The sequence below is a fragment of the Sinocyclocheilus grahami genome, unplaced genomic scaffold (genome assembly GCF_001515645.1).
Source record: "Sinocyclocheilus grahami isolate Dianchi unplaced genomic scaffold, SAMN03320097.WGS_v1.1 scaffold288.1, whole genome shotgun sequence".
Classification (NCBI taxonomy): Eukaryota; Metazoa; Chordata; class Actinopteri; order Cypriniformes; family Cyprinidae; genus Sinocyclocheilus; species Sinocyclocheilus grahami.
In genome coordinates, this window is record NW_015505467.1 from 108,050 (window position 1) to 127,947 (window position 19,898).

The 19,898-nt window shown below is 35.8% G+C and overlaps 3 protein-coding genes across 6 annotated transcripts in view; 1 reads left to right on the top strand and 2 right to left on the bottom strand.

Annotated features, from left to right (window-relative positions):
* Positions 1–171: 171 nt before the first annotated feature.
* Positions 172–2,364, bottom strand: LOC107600662 (uncharacterized protein KIAA1143 homolog). Its single transcript, XM_016292608.1, has 3 exons — positions 2,111–2,364; positions 1,808–1,952; positions 172–945 (listed from the first exon to the last, which is right to left on the bottom strand). Exons 1-3 carry the CDS (start codon positions 2,216–2,218, stop codon positions 746–748), a joined length of 453 nt encoding a protein of 150 aa, XP_016148094.1. The 5' UTR covers positions 2,219–2,364; the 3' UTR covers positions 172–745.
* A 345-nt stretch (positions 2,365–2,709) lies between these two features.
* tmem42a (transmembrane protein 42a) lies at positions 2,710–5,223 on the top strand. Of its 2 annotated transcripts, XM_016292609.1 has the most exons (4): positions 2,710–3,144; positions 3,222–3,307; positions 4,400–4,460; positions 4,542–5,223. In XM_016292609.1, the coding sequence occupies exons 1-4, from the start codon at positions 2,968–2,970 to the stop codon at positions 4,683–4,685; spliced, it is 468 nt and encodes a 155-aa protein (XP_016148095.1). In that variant the 5' UTR covers positions 2,710–2,967; the 3' UTR covers positions 4,686–5,223. The 2 variants fall into 2 exon arrangements, with proteins under 2 accessions (XP_016148095.1, XP_016148096.1); XM_016292610.1 differs by lacking the exons at positions 2,710–3,144; positions 3,222–3,307 and adding an exon at positions 3,802–4,236 and having other exon boundaries at positions 4,314–4,460.
* A 950-nt stretch (positions 5,224–6,173) lies between these two features.
* The window catches only part of zdhhc3a (zinc finger DHHC-type palmitoyltransferase 3a), a 14,533-nt gene continuing 808 nt past the window's right edge, over positions 6,174–19,898 (bottom strand). The window contains exons 2-7 of one of the 3 annotated variants that reach the window (XM_016292556.1): positions 18,543–18,787; positions 17,041–17,165; positions 15,846–15,942; positions 13,330–13,411; positions 11,841–11,971; positions 6,174–6,464 (exon numbers count right to left, since the gene is read on the bottom strand). In XM_016292556.1, coding sequence (XP_016148042.1) covers positions 6,249–6,464; positions 11,841–11,971; positions 13,330–13,411; positions 15,846–15,942; positions 17,041–17,165; positions 18,543–18,767 — 876 coding nt within the window. In that variant the 5' untranslated portion in view covers positions 18,768–18,787 and the 3' untranslated portion in view covers positions 6,174–6,248. Of the gene's footprint in view, positions 6,465–9,523; positions 10,248–11,840; positions 11,972–13,329; positions 13,412–15,845; positions 15,943–17,040; positions 17,166–18,467; positions 18,788–19,898 lie in introns of those variants that run through there. The other 2 variants (XM_016292554.1, XM_016292555.1) reach the window with 2 other exon arrangements.

Genomic DNA, 19,898 nt, shown 5'->3' on the forward strand with positions numbered 1-19,898 from the left:
TCAGTGCATCTCTTATGTGCCAACTACTCTTGGTTGTATTTAGTCCTCCTTTCCTAAAGTGTCATTTTACTCAACCTGATAAGATAGATAAAGTACCCGATTTACATTTTTAAAGACGTTCCTTCCCGAACAGACACATGATTTATATTCAAAACACTTTTTCAAAATTTCAGTTGCAGCACAAGATAAATGGTGGTAAAAACATTTTATTCCAGAATGCATGCTTTTTCTTTCCTCAAAATGTACTTAATAAAATACAACCCCAAATGTCCCAGAATCAGGGAGTTTGAGTGCCAACAGTTCGCAAAACAAAAACAATAAAAGGAAGCAGAACAGCTCCTTTATAGAAGCCATATCTGTACATCCTGTTGGATTTCATGAGTGATTTCTATGAAACACTTAAGAGCATCTTTGAAATCATATTTGCATTTCTAATTGACCCAGATGTTTTTGTTTCTCTTTCCATCCATCATCAACAGTCTTTCAAAAGTGTCATTAATGACAATTATGATCATGTAAAATAAATCATATATTGTTACTTCCTACCTACACAGTTATCATAATGACTCATGTTTTATAAAATTATATCATAACAAATAAGCTGCATGGATTTGACCAATCTCACAAACATCTATTTTACACACACACAAACAAATATTTTTTTTTTTTTAAAAGAGCAGATTGGTCTTTGCAAGAAGCAGTCCAAGACAATCTGACTCAAATAGATGCTTGTATCCCCGTCAAGCTAGTCTTCCTCATCCTCGTCATCACCAAAAGACAGCAGGCTGTTGTTCTTCACCTTCACGCCAGCTTTTGACTCTTTTTTCTCACCATCCTCACTTTTCTTCTTCTTGCTAGAGCTAGCAGTAATGCCTTCGAATTTATCAGAGGAGCGTTTGACAGGCTTCTTAAAGACGATCTTCCCATCCGGTGGAGGCTGTTCATCTGGAGAAAATGAAAGCATTTACTTTAATGAATGACTTTATACTTGCTGAACACCAGAACATTAGGGAAGACTGGAGTGATTTTTTACTTTATCTGTCATAACTCAGACTACTAAAAAAAAATCTACCTGCCATCCTTTGCTACAAGAAACATTTATATGCGTCAAAACTAAATCGGTCACCAACAGATTTAGAAATAGTATTAAATTTAAAAAGGCAGATATAATCAGAAGTTAAATATGATACATTTATAATATTAAATAGGGATATAAAACACTTCAATCTATCAATGTAGTCTTTACTACAGTAAATCTACAATGGAAACAGACTCTTATTTCATAACTTTTGAGAACAGCCACCAAGCAGTTTAAATATTGAAAATGAGCGCAATTTCACAGCAAGACCAGAAAGATTGCATAATTATCATCTTTTCATTGCTACGCAAGTATTACCAAGTCCCTCACCAACCATTCAGAGCAACAGTCACCAAATGTGCAGGACCAAAATATTTGATTAACTAAATACATATTAAGATTAAATACCTAAATATTTTAGTTTCATTCAAATTAAGCTTTTTATTAATATTATTTGTAACATCTTTTAATATGAATGCTGCACCAATATTTATAGCATTCGATTTATGAAAGAACTAGTAATAAGTTATGAAATGTTTAAATAATAAATATTGCATTTTTATTCATGGAATGTTAAATATGCACCTTTAATAATTTTGTGTAATTTCATTGAGATAATTATTGCATTTGGAGTAGTTTGGTCCACCATCATATATGGGTCGATGAGAAGCTCAGAACTGCATGAAAGATATGATTTGATCGCTATTTTTTTGGGCCTCTGTGCATTACCTTTGTTTGAATCCTTTGTATCTTTTGTGATTTTCATAACCTCTTCAGCACTCAGATCTCCCTTTTTCAAGACCACGACCTGCGGCAGCTCGTCCTCCCGATCACTGTCACCACTGTCTTCATCTAACTGCGGCATCTGCTGCTTCTGCAACAACAACATTCATTTGGTAATCCATTTCCGACAACAAAAATGAATGCAATAAATGTTTCGTATGAAAACCTAGTGAGCTGCCTACAGACAACATTGTATAGACATGCGTTCAGGCAGCACTGTTTTACGCTGAGGCACGATTAAACACTTACTTTAGTCTCCACTGTCGGCCCTTCTTTAAAACCAACATCATTTTTGAATTTCTTCAGAAAAGATGGTTCGGCTGGCTTCACCCATGATACATTACCCTTTTTACTCATTGTGTTTCAGTTCAAATCAGTCTGATTAATTGTAAATGCGCTTACAAACACGAAACACTCAGGAACCAGGCGCGTGAAGTTTGCGTTCACGCGACCTCATCAATACGCGTCTGTAAACGACCAATCAGCGCTTTCTCTGTTTCCTACATTGGGATCTAAGTGTTACTTGCTAACAATTTGTCATTACAAGTTCTTTCCTCAAGAGGCGCTTAGTGGCTCAGAAAGCCGAAATCTCCACTGAGCTACGCTCAAATCACAAAGTGTTTTTTTTACCTTATTTTTTAGTTTTACAAGCAAAATAAAAAAAAATGTTGACAAAATGATTTTTAAATAAACCTTAAGCCGTAATCACAAGCAAACGGCTGTGATTAGTTCATTATGAAAAGCGCTGAGGAAAGTAACACTGCCCACATAAAGCCTACACATTCTTCAGCAGCGAAAATCATTTCCACCCTAATCACTTCTCTTCAACATTAAAAAGCAATTAAGCTGAAAATACATGATATACATATTTCAAATACGACATTCTTGTTTAGAACTAGCAACAAGGCAAGCTCAAGTCCCGCCCATTTAAAGACTAGCGTGTTTTTAATGCTGGCTGTCTCTCTTTACCTGTCTGATTTATTTCTGTGATGCACAGTATAGGAAGTTTCATGATCATTTTATGTATTAAAATGCAAAATATGGCGGTTAAATAATACTGTTATCACAGTCGAGTCTGAGTGAATCAGCCCGACCGAGCTGGAATTATGTTGCCTGGCGTGTTTTATGCCTTAATGGCGGGGTTTCTAGCAGCTTTAGCATCATCTTCTGCTAAGTTGTCCCTGGGTGCTGTTTATCTGAAAGATGTGTGTGAAACAGGGCTGAAGATCTGGACAGATGGACAGGAGAACACTGATGGAGTTGATACCACAGCTTGTGACTGGGTAAGAAGTGTTCTATATATGCAACTATGTTTAAATTAACAATGTCATTGTAATGAACACGATGTCATTGATTACAGTTACATATACCCCTGCGGCTGGTTTGTGGTGGTCTTCTGTTCACCTGCAATGCTGTGATGTGGACCTTCTTCGCCAAAGCACTCAGGCACTCGTTCAGTTCAAATCAGTCTGATTAATTGTAAATGCGCTTACAAACACGAAACACTCAGGAACCAGGCGCGTGAAGTTTGCGTTCACGCGACCTCATCAATACGCGTCTGTAAACGACCAATCAGCGCTTTCTCTGTTTCCTACATTGGGATCTAAGTGTTACTTGCTAGCAATTTGTCATTACAAGTTCTTTCCTCAAGAGGCGCTTAGTGGCTCAGAAAGCCGAAATCTCCACTGAGCTACGCTCAAATCACAAAGTGTTTTTTTTACCTTATTTTTTAGTTTTACAAGCTAAATAAAAATAAAAATTTGACAAAATGATTTTTAAATAAACCTTAAGCCGTAATCACAAGCAAACGGCTGTGATTAGTTCATTATGAAAAGCGCTGAGGAAAGTAACACTGCCCACATAAAGCCTACACATTCTTCAGCAGCGAAAATCATTTCCACCCTAATCACTTCTCTTCAACATTAAAAAGCAATTAAGCTGAAAATACATGATATACATATTTCAAATACGACATTCTTGTTTAGAACTAGCAACAAGGCAAGCTCAAGTCCCGCCCATTTAAAGACTAGCGTGTTTTTAATGCTGGCTGTCTCTCTTTACCTGTCTGATTTATTTCTGTGATGCACAGTATAGGAAGTTTCATGATCATTTTATGTATTAAAATGCAAAATATGGCGGTTAAATAATACTGTTATCACAGTCGAGTCTGAGTGAATCAGCCCGACCGAGCTGGAATTATGTTGCCTGGCGTGTTTTATGCCTTAATGGCGGGGTTTCTAGCAGCTTTAGCATCATCTTCTGCTAAGTTGTCCCTGGGTGCTGTTTATCTGAAAGATGTGTGTGAAACAGGGCTGAAGATCTGGACAGATGGACAGGAGAACACTGATGGAGTTGATACCACAGCTTGTGACTGGGTAAGAAGTGTTCTATATATGCAACTATGTTTAAATTAACAATGTCATTGTAATGAACACGATGTCATTGATTACAGTTACATATACCCCTGCGGCTGGTTTGTGGTGGTCTTCTGTTCACCTGCAATGCTGTGATGTGGACCTTCTTCGCCAAAGCACTCAGGCACTCGTCTTCCTCTGCCCGGGCCACTGTGACCACCACTGCCTCAAATTTTATCTCCTCTGTGAGTTCCTCCCCCCCTCAAACCCTCAAATTCATTTGAGAAAGCAGTTATTTAATGATTTAATATTGTCTTTTTTTCCAGGCTTTTCTTGGACATGTGATCTTTGGTGAAACTCATGCCACGCTGTGGTGGGTTGGTATCATTTTGACCCTGACAGGGCTTTACGTCTTGCATGGATCAACTCCTCAGGCTCCACAGGAACATTTGGATAAGAAATATGATTGACAGAAGAATACTGGGAGCAACAATTCCTTATCCAATGCTTGAAGTGAAATCAGTCAAGTGAAAGAGCTAATAAGAATTATGCAGCTGTATAATAGAATTATCTATGCTAAATGTATATATTTTTTCTGTCGTAGGATTGCTTTTGTTGTTAATAATGTGAAAAATTACACAATGCAAAGCCTTGAAATGTGTATGACTCTGAGCCTATAGTTATGCAATGGACTTGCTCTATATCTTGCCTCAATCTTGTGGGTTACTTACAAGTTTTTAATAAATCAGTTTACACTCTTGTTTATTACAATGACCTGAAATATGTTTATGACATATACACGCTTTGCTGGATATTTGACCAAATGCAGCTGTGGCTCTGAAATTAAATTGTTTCACCTCTCAACTTTCTCTGAAACATCCTTTTTCAATTCCAAGTCTTCCAAAGTAAAACTTGAACTAGCACTCTAGACAGAACAATGTAGTCAAAAGGATGCACACACTGATCGTGTTTAAATGTTTTTGGTTATTAAATGACTATTGTGTGTCAAACCACTGACCTGGACTCTATTTTAAAGGGAAACTCAACCACAAAAGCAGCATCTATTGAGCACAGCAGGACATTATCATGTATTCTACTCAGAAATCACATCTGAAAGTTGACCTGGCACTATGTGGGTGTATAATAGCCCACCTGCAACCATACACTTTTATTCAAACAACAATGGACTTGTAAAACCAGCACATTTATTTGAAGAAACTTAAATCGAAAGTGTGCAGCCATTAGAAACATCAGATAATGGAAAAAAAATCCAGAACATAACAAATAACAATAATGTAGCCAGTAATGGAAAGATGTACAGTTATAGAATATTAATTTTAAAAAAGGCCATAAATACAATAAAAAGAAAGACCAATGCCATAGAAACAACAAAATTATAAAATATCAGTAAAATCCTGGGATGATACAGTAAATCTTACGTGTATTTTTTTGCTAATTATGGAAAAGGCACGAAGGGTCTATAAATGAGCACCATGGTTTTATATTGTCAGATTCTGCACCTGAATTTGTATTTTCATTGGTTTGCATCCATTTCATAGTGTTTCAATGGCAGGTGATAAAAAAAAAAATCTTGTGATATAGTAAGGCATTTCAACCATATACAGTACACAACTATTTAACTGCAATGATGCATCTTTATAGTGTCCTATAGGAAAGGATTCACTTACAGCTACTTAAAACAGTATTATTAAAATCCTAGGTCTTGTAAAACATATAGATACACAAAACTAAAAGACATCACTGCTCCAGGAACAGCTGGCATTATGAAGTACATGTTATGTGACACTGTCAGGAGCTCAATCTCTCTATGCACAGTATAAGTTTCTCTTTAGAAGAGCTAGCTGTATTTTTGGTTTTAAATACTGCTTTAAGGCACTTTGTTACAGTAGTACGTAAATGTATTTTGCATAGGTAAAAAAAAAAAAAAAACGAGTCCATATTCAAATGTCCACAGTAGTCTCTTTGCAAGTCCAAGGCAGGAAATGTGCCATTTGAGTGTCAGGGTTTTTGATCTAATGAGGCTCCAAAGGAATCTCAATCACATCCTCCTCAATGATCTCACCCTGTGGGAACATGGGAACAGGATCCAAAGTATCTTTCTGGCATGAGAGATCTGTGAAAGGGCTCAACCAGGCAACATAAAGAGCACCTCCGAACGCTGACTTCATAGCTTCCCAGGATGGAGTCTTCTCCCATGTAGGGTCTTCACGCTTCAACTTTTCAATGCCCTGAAAAAAAGAAAAACAACACCGCTGTGATTCTTGAGAGATATGAAATAATAGACTCCATAAATAGATGGAAAACAACATCCATATTGGCAAAAAAAGAACTTAAAGCTGCAGTCCGTAAGTTTTGCCTTTGTCGCCATCTCTGTTTGAAAATTTGGAATTGCAGTTACTGCAGAATTATTTTCCTTGCGTGGGTTGTACTCTGGCACGGCTCCATCGGCGGATGAATCTAATGTTTTGAGGAGTGTGTGTGACGGTCAGTCAGCACACCGGTGTGAATCCTATACTTAGTAATCACAGATTCTAGCCTACGTCTTGGAATATATGACCCAAATAAGAATTTTCACAAGTAACAAGTCTGCTACGTTTGTTCTGACCAACTGAGGAAAAAAGCATTACAATTAATCGTGCTACCAATGGTGATTTAATCTAGCGATCGATTAGCTCATATCACATCAAACCGTGAAAATTATTATTATTGTTATACTTTATTCTCAGATTATTAATGTTAACAACATTAGCATTGCGTGACTATGACTATAGTGTGTGTGTAGATTTCAATTTCTGTACAGTCTAATCTAAAATTGTTATACCATTTGAATTTCATATTAAGAAATTCTTTTAACCCAAAAAGCAAACTATGCTCCCTTCGAACTGGTTGTCTTTAAAATACAAATCTTGTGTAATCCCAGGCCATTTGTAATCAGAGGCACATTTAAAACTGGAATATAAATTAATTTCATTCACATGTGTTTCATAAACACATAATCCTTTATGAATTGCAATCCCCCATCAAAATGATACATTTAATTATTCTAGCTGCTGTGAGAAAAGGCTTTAAACGATCCGCCACATGTGTTTCATATAATCCTTTCTGGATTACAATCCGCCATCAAAATGATTTTTTGGCATTTAATTATTCTAGCTGCTGTGAGAAAAGGCTTTAAACGATCCGCCACCTGCAGGATCCTCACATGCGATAGCCTAGTAGCCGGGACAACTTCTTTATGTTTACAAACGTGACATAATGACGGAGCAGCATGCTCGAATTTCCCGTGAAAACCTACCCGTACCACTCAAATTAGAAAAAATTATTATAAGCTAACCGTTGTGAATCTGGCTAAAGTAAGGCGATAGTTTTGAACACTGGCTGGTTATGTACTTGCTCAAATATTGATTTTGGATAATTTTTAACCAAAAAAAAAATATGGACTGTGGCTTTAAATTCCACTGATTGAACTGAAAAGGAAAGCAAAAGGTTAACATTCTAAAAAAATAAAATAAAAATAAAGCATGGGGGGGGGCGATTCATTTTACTCATGCACCTGTGTGCTTCTGGTGTTTAATCTTTAATATGAAATAACCCGACTGGAAGAAATGGTTCGACTTTCACTTTACGGCACAAATTAAAAACACATGGAGCATGCAGCATGCCTTCACATTCCAAAGGAAAAGAAAAACAGACCATCTTAAATAGCATGCATTGTGCCGAATGAACAAATGTGTCTTTATACCGGTAGCAATCAAAGCTTACCTCAATCTCACACCAATGAAACAGGGACATCAGCCTAATTTAATACTAAATATACTGTAATTAGTTGCTTTTTCATTTTAACTCCCAAAAAACTGAGCAAGGAAACTACTCATTAAACAACACAAAAGAATAAAAAAAGGAGAAAACTAGGTTAGTGTCAAAGACAGACAGGAAGTGGACAGGAAGACAAAGAGCCAAGCAAATTTGGAAACATTTGGACCTCTTGAGAGATTGCAACACAGTGATTTTGCAATGTGAATGGCATTTTAGCTGCTGATTTTCATGTCATTAGACTGGATTCACATATGTTTGTGCATTTAGGAGATGTACTGTCAGACACTTTGACACATTGTCACATAAAGCACTAATGACAGAGTGTTCCGGTTTTTAATGATTTACCATTTGTCAAAGAAGAACAGAACGATTGTCTGTTTCATACACACCTAAAAGTTCAAGCACATATCATCCGTTCATCATAACAAAAATGTATATTAATAAAATGTAAAATGCAATTAACCAAAACAATGGCAACAATGGTAAATCAATAAAGTTTTCAAAAACACAGTTTTTTTAAAGCCGGTTCCTTTCTTAAACATTTCTGCAAACCAAGTTTATGGAAACATACCAAGTAAATCAGCTCTAAAAAAAAGTACAGAGTGTATATTGAGTGTAGGAAGTAAATCTGATAGGGCAGCTGAGTAACATCAGTACTGTTATCACTCAAAATCTTATGTGTAACAGCAAATGTACTCATAATATCTCAAAACACATTCTTTACATTTATAAAGTAATTATCATTTAAATGGATTTATTTTCAATGTTAAGAATCAGGGGTGTAGAAATGAGCTGACAATGCACTGATTATGGAAGTTAATAATAGATAAATTCTGTTCTATAATAGTTGTGAATGTAAAAAATAGTGTACCGCTTTATCAATATTTGCCATTACTGTCTCTTTAATTACATTTCTGTTTATTACCATTTAAAAAAATAATCAAAGCAATTTATGATCAAATGTCACGACTGCATCATTTAGTATAGAATCACTTGAATCCAAGCTTTGTCAGAACATATTTACACCCCTGTTAAACTTCCTATATTGTTTATATACTTTTTATATTTTGTATACTGCCAGTGTCAAAAATGTTAAAGCTCGTTTACACCAAGAATGATAAATATAAGGATAACTATAACTATATGTCCTTAACAGCAGTGCTTATAAATGCTCGAGCATTCTGATTGGCTGCCACTGTTTTTAATAATTCATGAGCTGGAAAAATTTTTTTCTGAGATTGATTTCAATGACATTGTTCCTCAGTGTCGTTAATGTTAGAAAGTAGATGTTAGTGTGGACTTCACTATTCTCCCATAATGATTTTTAGTTATTACAGTTATCATCCTTGGTAAAAACTGCCCTTAAACGTTTTTTTGTCAGCATAATAAACCATTTAATTGAATGGTTGTCAGTGCTCTTATACTTTTTTTTTCTGAGATTGATTTCAATGACATTGTTCCTCAGTGTCGTTAATGTTAGAAAGTAGATGTTAGTGTGGACTTCACTATTCTCCCATAATGATTTTTAGTTATCATTACAGTTATCATCCTTGGTAAAAACTGCCCTTAAACGTTTTTTTGTCAGCATAATAAACCATTTAATTGAATGGTTGTCAGTGCTCTTATACTGTAGCTAGGTATAAAAAATAAAATAAAATAACAACTGATTGTTTAAAAGTACCTTCAGAAAGTAGGTTATCATTGTGGACAGTCTGGCAAGATTACAATAGCGGTTATATTAGCATAAATTGGCTTCTATTATCTGCGCAACATTCATCTTCATTTCGGTGTAGCTAGGCAGAGATGCTTGAGATTATGACATGGTAAAGCATTCCTTTTCTGTTCTGAATTAAAATAAATAGAGGCAAGGATAATTGGATATGCAATGATTTGTTCCCTGAAAAAAAAGAAGATGAAGGTGATTTAGTCTCACTGGTAAATGCTCCGTTTGAGTCAGGATTACAAACAAATTAAAAGATGCTGTTTATAAAGGCAGTCCAAGTGCACTCGAGTCTCTAGCTTAAAGCTTCCTGAGCTCAGACCACATACTGGTAGGGGTCAGCCTTCCCGTGGTCAGGTGTGGAAAACGGGCTTAACCATGCTATCGAGAAGGGGTGTCCGAATACCGCCTTCATGTTCATCCATTTTGTTTTTTTAGCCCATCTTCTCTCTTCCTTTTTCAACTGCTCTATGCCCTAAAAACAAGAGATAACCGAGACTTCAGAGTGTGTGAATATTACAAAACAGAAGAGGAAAAGAACAACTGACCCATTTCATAAAACAAAGAACTTCATCCAAATGTTTATTTTAAATCAGTTTATATAGTGGTGTTCACAGTGAACAGTCATGTCACTATGCTTATGCTCATAATACAATACTAGCATACTGCTTAGTCCATTCAGTGCAGTATACATATAATGTGCTAACATGGTACTGTAACTGTTATTTGACAGATAACAGTTTTTTTAGGATTTTTAATCCAGGTGTATGTAAAAATGTCTTGACTCTCAATATTCCAATCAAATAAGGATTCAAGAAAGAGAGGTGATATTAGTTCAGGTTTATTCATCATACTGGAAGAATATGTAAAACTGAGAGCATTTTATTTTGGGATGATGTGTTGCATGCAATATTCATCTTATTTTCATCATAATTTTACCCAAGGTTTTCTAAAAATACACAAAAAAAATGCTGGGTTGTTTCAACCCAACTTTGGGTCAAATATGGACTAACCCAACTTTTGGGTTAAAAATTGAATGTAAAAGTTTAACCCAACGGTTGGGTTAGTCCATATTTGACCCAAAGTTGGGTTGAAACAACCCAGCATTTTTTAGAGTGTATATATAAAATTAAAACACTTAATAAAAATAATAATAATAATAATAATAATAATAAAAAAAAAAAAATACTACTACTACTACTAATAATAATGATAATAATAATAATATGTATATAACTTTTTTAAATGTAACTAATTTAAATTTGCATACACACAATATACACTACCTTCAAAAGTTTGGGGTCAGTAAGATTTTATAATGTTCTTGAAAGAAGACTTATGCTCACTGAGGCTGCATTTATTTGATCAAAACTACAGTAATATAGTGGAAATATTACTACAACTTAAAAATGGTTTTCTATTTTAATATTTTTTTTTTTTTAGTTTATAGTTTTTATATATTAAAATGTCCTTTATTCCTGTGACTGTTACCTCAATCTTCAGTGTCACATGATCTTTTAGAAATCATTCTAATAAACAGACTTGGTGCTCAAGAAGCATTTCTTCTTATTATCAATTGAAAACTATTGAGCTGCTTAATATTTTTGAGGAAACTAATTTTTCAGGATTCTCTGATGAATAGCAAGGCATCTTCCTCAGAACAAATTTCTGGCTGCATCTATAGAACAGGAATACGAGTGAATTGTGTTTCCAGGTCAGCTGTTAAAAGTTCACAAGACCATGTCTTATGCAATAAGTTGACCAAAGCACTGGATAGTTTGGACTCATATGTCAAGTGTCACCAATTTACAGCATATTTTAATTATAAGTTACAAGGTACGGTATGTGGCAAAACAAAAAGAATGGATGTATGCTATTATTATTTGATAGACAGTGACCTAGTTATACTTGTTGCATATGTGTTACATTTCACTTCAAGCACGATAGCATTTTTTGGTTAAACTGTCCACATGCATAAACCTAAAAATAACAATATCAGACCACATATCACATCACAAGCACTACCTCCACCACGTTCGCCCACTGCTGAAAGGAAGCGATCTCTTACCGTCTCATCTGTGCAGATGGAATGGATTTGGGTTCCAAACATCACAGAGGTGAAGATGAGGAAGAGGAGGCTCTCAAAGCACAGGAGGATGAGGAGGATGATAGTGGATGGAGGGGAGAAGGTGCTGCACTCTGGGGTCAGGAGGGGAGAGGGAACACATACAGCTATACAATATACCAACACAACTATAAAAACCAAGGTTAATTTTGTCTATGTATAATTATTTGTAACAAAGAAAAATAAAAAAGAGGGTTTGTGTGTATGAATATCTGGCAACACATCTGTATGTGTATGTGCAAACTGATACACAACAAGCTTAGAAAGCGTTGAAACACATCATCACGTGGGTTAAGAGGTTTGATAATTTCACCAAGCTTGGTTAGCAATATACCAGTGACCTATTTGAAAACAACATTGGTAACACTGTTTTTTTTGGGGGGATTGACATTTATATGCTACTGTTCAAATGTTTGGGGTCAGTAAGATTTGTTTCATATTTACGAAAGAAGTCTCATAATCAGCAAGATTGCATTTATTTGATCAAAAATACAATCGAACGGTTGACGGTAGCCATTGACTTCAATTGTATGGAACAAAATACTATGGAAGTCAATGGCTACCATCAACTGTTTAGTTATAAGCATTATTCCAAATATCTTCTTTTGTGTTCAACAGAAGAAAGAAACTCATACAGGTTTGGGACAACTTGAGGGTAAGTTAAAGCATTTTGATTTTTGTTTATGACTAAAACTATAAACTCCTTTCTTTAAACAAATCTTACTAGCCCCAAACTTTTGAATGGTTGTGATGATGAAATTCATTCCAACACAGGCTTTTCTCTTCTAAATAACCTACACTTTGAATATATTGCCAGCCGCAAACACAGGTTGAAAAACTTATGCAAAGCTGAATACAATTTTATATAAAATTATCACTGGAGCTGTGGTAGGGAGATAAGAATGTCCTCCAACAGCTCGAGCTGTGGCCCACATCTGAACAATGTGTGTTTGAATCGGCTTCTCCTTCATTACCCGTCCACTTTTTGTACTAATAAAAAGGGCATTATATTACATTTACATAATACTGTTTGTCCATCATAAAAAAAAAAGTGTATAGCAGCAATTTTCTGTTCCCACACACATTAACTTCCACATGCGCACAGACAATGGTCTACTTTTATGACACTTTTATGGTGCTTTAGCGTGCTTTTTAGAGAATACAATAGTTACATTGTAATCAAATGGAAAAAATAGCCAGTGTATTCAATGTACTGGAAAGAAATACATGTTTGAAACGAGGCTCAGGAAAATGACAGAGTTTACATTTTCGGGTCGCTTTAAGAAGTACTTATCTGTATTTGCAAAGGTTGGAATGCTTTTTCCAGTAGATAACGTTCTAAATTGCATGCCTGCCATCTGACCTTGACATCTAGAGGTCACTGGGGTCAAGTTATCTATCTGGCTAACAATAAGTTGCTTTTCTTACTTACTTGTCCAGTCATCTTCAAAGCAGTAGAGAAAATGAAAGACCACCATGACCAAGGCATGCAGAGAGATCAGGGAAATGTACATCTGAAAAACACCAGCACCAACATTAGATGTTTGTTAGTGTATATTGGTTTCAAATAACCATAATGAAATAAAACATACAATTAAATCCCTAGTGAAAACATTACAATCAATTTAATATTAATGATACTTTCAAATTCAGAGGGAAGTAACTGAACTTTTCTCAGCAAGTCCAGAACTAGTTTCAGTGGCATAGCGAGTCAGCCCCGGGCCCATCTGCAAAAAAAATTGTACGGGCCCCCCGAAACGTTATGGGCTCCAACTCGGTTAACTTAACGTAGGCCCTATTGTTGATTTTTCTGAAGTAAATAACGTTACGTGAATCGTGACTATTCACAAGCTGTTTTATTTATGGTCTAGGCCAGTGATCTCACGATCTCACGAGCCAGATTTGAGGATCACTGGTCTAGGCTAATGCTTGGAAATGATGTTTAAAGTTTTCAAGTCCATTCATTATTTGTAGCATGCAAGCCACCCAATAATCGCAGCTTTGTGCATTGTTACTACAAAGTCTCAATAACATACAAACAATAAACGTCTTTTTACGCTCTTTAATTTGTAGTGAGATAATTCGCCTCAGTTCAAGCTGCATATGAATCAATTATATTTTCCTCTTTAATATTTGCAGCACGAACTAAACGTGAATATTTGAATGCATGTTGAAATAAATCTGAACAATTTAATACAAACGAATGTCTCATGAATCGATCAATCAGAGTTTTAAAAAAAGTCAAACGAATGACGGATGCCACAGACTTTTTTTTTTTGGAGGAGTAGGCCTATAGGTGGAATTTTCACATCAACTTCACGCAATATAACATGATTTTATTATCGTAATTTTGACTTTATTATTAAAATATATTGACGTCAATCTTATTTATTTAGTTATTTTTAAACGTGGCACAAAAATGCTGCCTTATAGGCTACTGAATGCAAACACAATTTTGGCACATCAGCCCAAAAAACAAACAAACAAACAAAAAATAATAATAATAAAATAAAAAACAAACAAAAAAAGTCAAAAATAGTGAGGGGATATTTGAATTATTTGTTAATAAACTAATGTTTTCTGAGTCAATGTTGCAAAAATGAATGAACCTGACTCGCCATCTCCTCATTGGACGTGCCTTTAGAGAGAAATGCATGGATTACATAACGAAAGAGCTTTTGTTTTCGATTTGAATTATTTCGTTTTAAAATAGTAATTTAAAGCATTCTATAGATATATAGAATATATAATCCCTCCTGCTCAAGACCAAGACGACAGATAGGCTACTGAATGCAAACACAATTTTGGCACAGCGGCCCAAAAAACTAACAAAAAAATAAATAAAAAACAAACAAAAAAACTAAAAAATAGTGAGGGGATATTTGAATTATTTGTTAATAAACTAATGTTTTCTGAGTCAATGTTGCAAAAATGAATGAACCTGACTCGCCATCTCCTCATTGGACGTGCCTTTAGAGAGAAATGCATGGATTACATAACGAAAGAGCTTTTGTTTTCGATTTGAATTATTTCGTTTTAAAATAGTAATTTAAAGCATTCTATAGATATATAGAATATATAATCCCTCCTGCTCAAAACCAAGACGACAGAAAGTGCATCCTGTTTGTTTTCCTTACTTTACAAAAGCACAAGGTTTTGTTGATATTGTGAGTGCACACAAATACAAGTAGACCATTTGCAGTTCCGAATGATGTATACTCTTAACTTTATGAGCAAAAATTACGGCGTATTTTTAAGTTTCCACTGTTAAAAAAAAAAATGCAAGTGATCGCACTGGCACTTCCATGTCCTGCAAAGCGCGCTTTAGCTTCCAATCTCCGCACAAACGATTGGATATGCACCTAACAGCGCTCATTTATCTACGTTAAATGTTTAAATTAATACTGTGAAATGCATGAAGTGTTTTATGTCTGTTTATTTTAGGCAAGTCGTGTTGGTTTGAGAAAGCTAAATTGATCAAACATAATGCTCAACTTACTGTCTGCCTCTGCCGCTTGGTCATTCCTTTAAAAAAAACAAAAACTTGAATTTAACAAACATAAAATGTTCCAAACATATTTCTAAATTAACTTTATAAAGAAATATGACCACTTTGCCATTAAAAACCAAAATTGAACTATTTTAATAGCCGTGTAATGGGGAAGAGAGAGAGGGGAAAAAATCATGGTATTCATTCGGACTCGGGCCGAGAATTCTCATAAGCTGTTGGACAAGCACCGGGCCCATGCAGGGCCCTATTCTTTCCCTCGTTTCAATTAAAAGGTCCCCCCAGCTCGGCGGGCCCCCAAACTGCCCGGGCCCATATGCAGACCAGACGCTAAGCCACTGACTAGTTTCATTAAAATGCAATGCTTACAACATGTGGCTAACACAACAGTGTCTGTGGTATTTTTAGAAGTGCGCATGATTAGCCGTTTTAATACTTACTGTGAAAAGCACAAAGTACTTCTGGTTATTTTCCCCGACACAATTGTTTACCCAAGGGCAATGATGATCCATCTTCCGTATACAACGCTTACAAACACTAAAGTGAGTTTGAAAAGAGGGGTGGTGGAAAGAAAGAGATGAAAAGTCACCTTAACACTTCCAAACAACTGAAAGACTAACCTAAACAATGGTTTAAAGATAAGGCTTTCAAAAATATTCAGCTTCATGTACAGGGGTTGGAGAAAATAATGTGAACAACACTTATTATTACAGGGGTTAATAAAATTTGTGTAGGCTACAATGAAAACATTGCTATTATCTTTTAGTTGTCATATGCATATCAGTGTTGTATAAATTGTGTTCAGTTCAAGCCGTGGTTGAAATGGTAAACAAATCATAAGAGCCTGTGTAGCAGGAGCTTCTGTAAATTTATCAGCCCAATTGTTTGTTGTTTTATAGTGTTGTTTAGTTTTCCAGTCTTTATGATCATGACTGCATTCATAAAGCATGGGAAGACTTCATAACGAAGAAGAATAATGTGCGGAACCCGAAAGTGAATAATAGACTGTCAAACACTAAGGAGGATCCTGTCCAAACAACACAGAACAACTCCCACAAAGTGACAGCAAACCTCAATAGACTACAGAGAACTTCACAAAACCAGCATCCATGAAAGAGCTGCAACGGCTAAATCTTTAATCACAGACACAAATGCCAAAATCTGAAAAAATTTGTCATTTATCACAAAACCTGGACAGCTCAATCACCCAACTTGAATATTATCAAACCACTGTGGGAAGTTTTGGAGACGCAGATTCCCTCCTTCACCATCTCTGAAACAACTGGCAGATGATGACAATCCATTGGAGACTATTCAGAAGTTGAATTAATCTATTCTAAGAAGGTTGGAAGTTGTATTAAAGGCAAATGGTGGTAAAAACATAATAATTAAATATTGCCTATTTCTTAGGTGTTCACATTATTTTGTGCAACCCCTGTATATACATACACACTAACTCAGAACATGACTATGTTGTAAAGAATGTGCTGTGCAAATGGTAATAAATAAATAGAACAGAATAGAAAGTATCTAAAATGATCTCAATGGAGGAAAAAAAACATGGACAGTAATATAACCATGATGAATAGTGCTGCTACAGTTACGCATCTACGTCTCCATATGCTCCTGTCTCACCTGCAGTGGTGAGCTCTATCCGGCTTAATACTGCAGCACTTGGGACATTTGTAAACCACCTGGCCTGGCTTCAGCTGCAAGCTCTCGATGTACTCCTTTGTGGCGTTGCCCTTTGGCACGGCTCCCTAAGAAAGCATCAGGCAACTTCAGCAACATTTTAATAGCAGTATGGGAAGCATTTATGACACCTTGCTGAAGATTTAGGGAAGAGTAGGGGGAAAAAATTACACTACTTTTCTTAAATTGCAAGCATGCTACAGTGATGACACTTACGCCCAATATTTTTCTTTTTTGATACCTACAGAATTCAAATTAATGTCTATTTTATATCTAGGTTGTTGGATTATAGTTAACATTAATGGTGTTGCTAGTAGCTAAAATACAAGATTTTCTTGTATCTTGTGAAGATCTTGGCTGTGAGCTCAGGGGGCAATTATAATACTTTAAAATCTTTAAAATGAATGAATGAATATTGAACTAATATTATTGTTGTTAATATTAGTAGTTATAATATATATTTATTTATTAGGGCTGCACGATAAATCGCATGCGATATTTAACGCGCATCTTGTCAGTAAAGTTGATTCTTTAATCAGCGGTAAATCTCCATCACGTGCGGGCTTTCAGATGAAGCAGCATTAACTACACAGAGCTGTTCACTGACAAGCTGCGCAAAACCACGATCATATTTTGCGCAGCTTGTCAGTGAACAACGGCTCTGTGTAGTTAATGCTGCTCCATGTGAAAGCCTGCACGTGATGGAGATTTACCGCTGATTACAGAATGGTTTTACTGACAAGATGCACGTTTAATATCGCATGCGATTTATCATGCAGCCCTAATATATATATATATATAAGAGGTGTCATCGTTAACGCATTAATGCACGCGATTCATTTTACAATCCTTAACACATTAAAATAATTTAATGCAATTAACGCAAAAATACTGAAGCACAATTTCTATTCTAACCCTTTAACCCAATTTTGCTACTGCTTGCGATTAGATCATTTTAAGCCGCTAAACTCCAGGAAAGTTTTCAGTCCAATGAACCAGGAAGCGAATGCATTCAAACAATCCGTCAGCATTAAAACAGCGCTAATATAAAGGAAACCAGGCTGATTACATCAGAGATTGCAGAGAGAACAGAGACTCACATTGCGTTTTCAGTGAATTATTCATTCCAGTGTGTTTTGCTTTTAAGCACGAGCTCGGTCATATTCTGTGATTGTCTTTGAAGAGCGCGAGCCCTCACACGTCACACGCGCTGTGTGAAGTATATATATATGAGATATAGTAAGTATAATAAGTAAGCATTACATAGAATTCCTCTCATATACTGGTAGAAAACCCTCATAATGTGGGAAATCTTCTCCCCTACCCAGCAGACACCATGAAAGCATTGATTATTACAGGTAAAACCCCACCGGGTCAGTGCACATGGCTCTGAAATGAGATGCCAAGGCGAGGAAGGCCAGGCTGTTGAAGAGTGTGCCATTCACCAGGCTGTAGGTGAGGTTCTTCGATGGAATCAGCATGACGAACAGCACGACAAACTCAGCAAAGATGACGAGAAGCCAGGTGATGATCGCACAAACGATGCCGCAGGCATCTTTGATGAACCACATGATATTCTGTCGCTCATGACAGGGAGGAAGACACTGTACAGGCTGCAGGCCACTGGCCTGCCTCTCGACGTCCCTGAAACGCGGTACTGGACTTCTCATCCTACCACAGAGATGTCATCCTGTCAGAAAATAATGGAAAAAGAGACAAAGATGGATAAAACTACCTCATTACATCACATAAGTTAGTGCACAGTCTATTTTTAGTTCACATAAAACCATGGTAAGCAGAACAAAGTATAGATTTTAGTATAGTATTTAGACAGTGGTTCTAAACCAAGAAGTTCCAAAAAGAAAGACTGGCATTTTTATTTAAGAATTAGAATTTGTATGGTCTTTGAAAACCTGGATATATATGGGAATTTGAAAAATGTTACTTCTAGACCTGGAAAAGTCATGGAAATTCATAAAATTCTAAAAGGCCATGGTCATTTTTAGTTATGTCAAGATATACATTTATTTGTGAGTACAAAAGATCTTGAATTGTAACTATAAAATAAAATTATAATAAAAAAAAACCCTGTAATTAAAAAAAGACTAGAAAAGTCATGTAAATATATAGGTGTAAAAGTGTAAACTGTGGGGGCCTTGGAGTCAAAAATGCTGAGAACCACTGGTGTAGGAGACACAGAAGGTCATATTTAGTGGATGCAGCAGTATGGAAGCTGCGGTCTGACAGAGCAGAACCAACAGTGTCACTAGACGACACACAGTAGATTCACTGTTTTTTTTTCACTTTATGGCCCACAAATCAATACTACATCCAACTTGAATGCCTACTGATGGCATTCCGGTCTACTTGGGTCCATAATGAGACAGTCATGTATTGTTCAAGAGTGCCAGACAATATTTAGCAGTAACATTACGCGTTTCAAAATGTGTACAAAATCCTGGTTTGTAAAGTTCCCAAAATCTGGTTTGTAAAGTTCCCAAAATCTGGTTTGTAAAGTCAAAGCAGCAAAAACAGGACATAATATCACAAAGGCGTGAATTACGCCTTAACTGTGCCAAGATATCATCAATAACATTTACATTTAATCATTGAGCAGACGCTTTTATCCAAAGCGACTTACAAATGAGGACAATAGAAGCAATCAAAACTAACAAAAGAGCAACAATATGTAAGCGCAAATGACAAGTCTCTGTTAGCCTAACACAGTACATGTAGCAAGGTATTTTATATATATATATATATATATATATATATATATATATATATATATATATATATAT

Coding starts and splice junctions, on each gene's coding strand:
- LOC107600662 (XM_016292608.1), bottom strand. CDS start 2,218: ATGAGTAAAAAGGGTAATGTATCATGGGTGAAGCCAGCCGAACCATCT. Junction 1,953..2,110: donor GGCCGACAGTGGAGACTAAA/GTAAGTGTTTAA, acceptor TTGTTGTTGCAG/AAGCAGCAGATGCCGCAGTT. Junction 946..1,807: donor TACAAAGGATTCAAACAAAG/GTAATGCACAGA, acceptor CATTTTCTCCAG/ATGAACAGCCTCCACCGGAT.
- tmem42a (XM_016292609.1), top strand. CDS start 2,968: ATGTTGCCTGGCGTGTTTTATGCCTTAATGGCGGGGTTTCTAGCAGCT. Junction 3,145..3,221: donor ATACCACAGCTTGTGACTGG/GTAAGAAGTGTT, acceptor CATTGATTACAG/TTACATATACCCCTGCGGCT. Junction 3,308..4,399: donor TTCTTCGCCAAAGCACTCAG/GCACTCGTTCAG, acceptor CAAAGCACTCAG/GCACTCGTCTTCCTCTGCCC.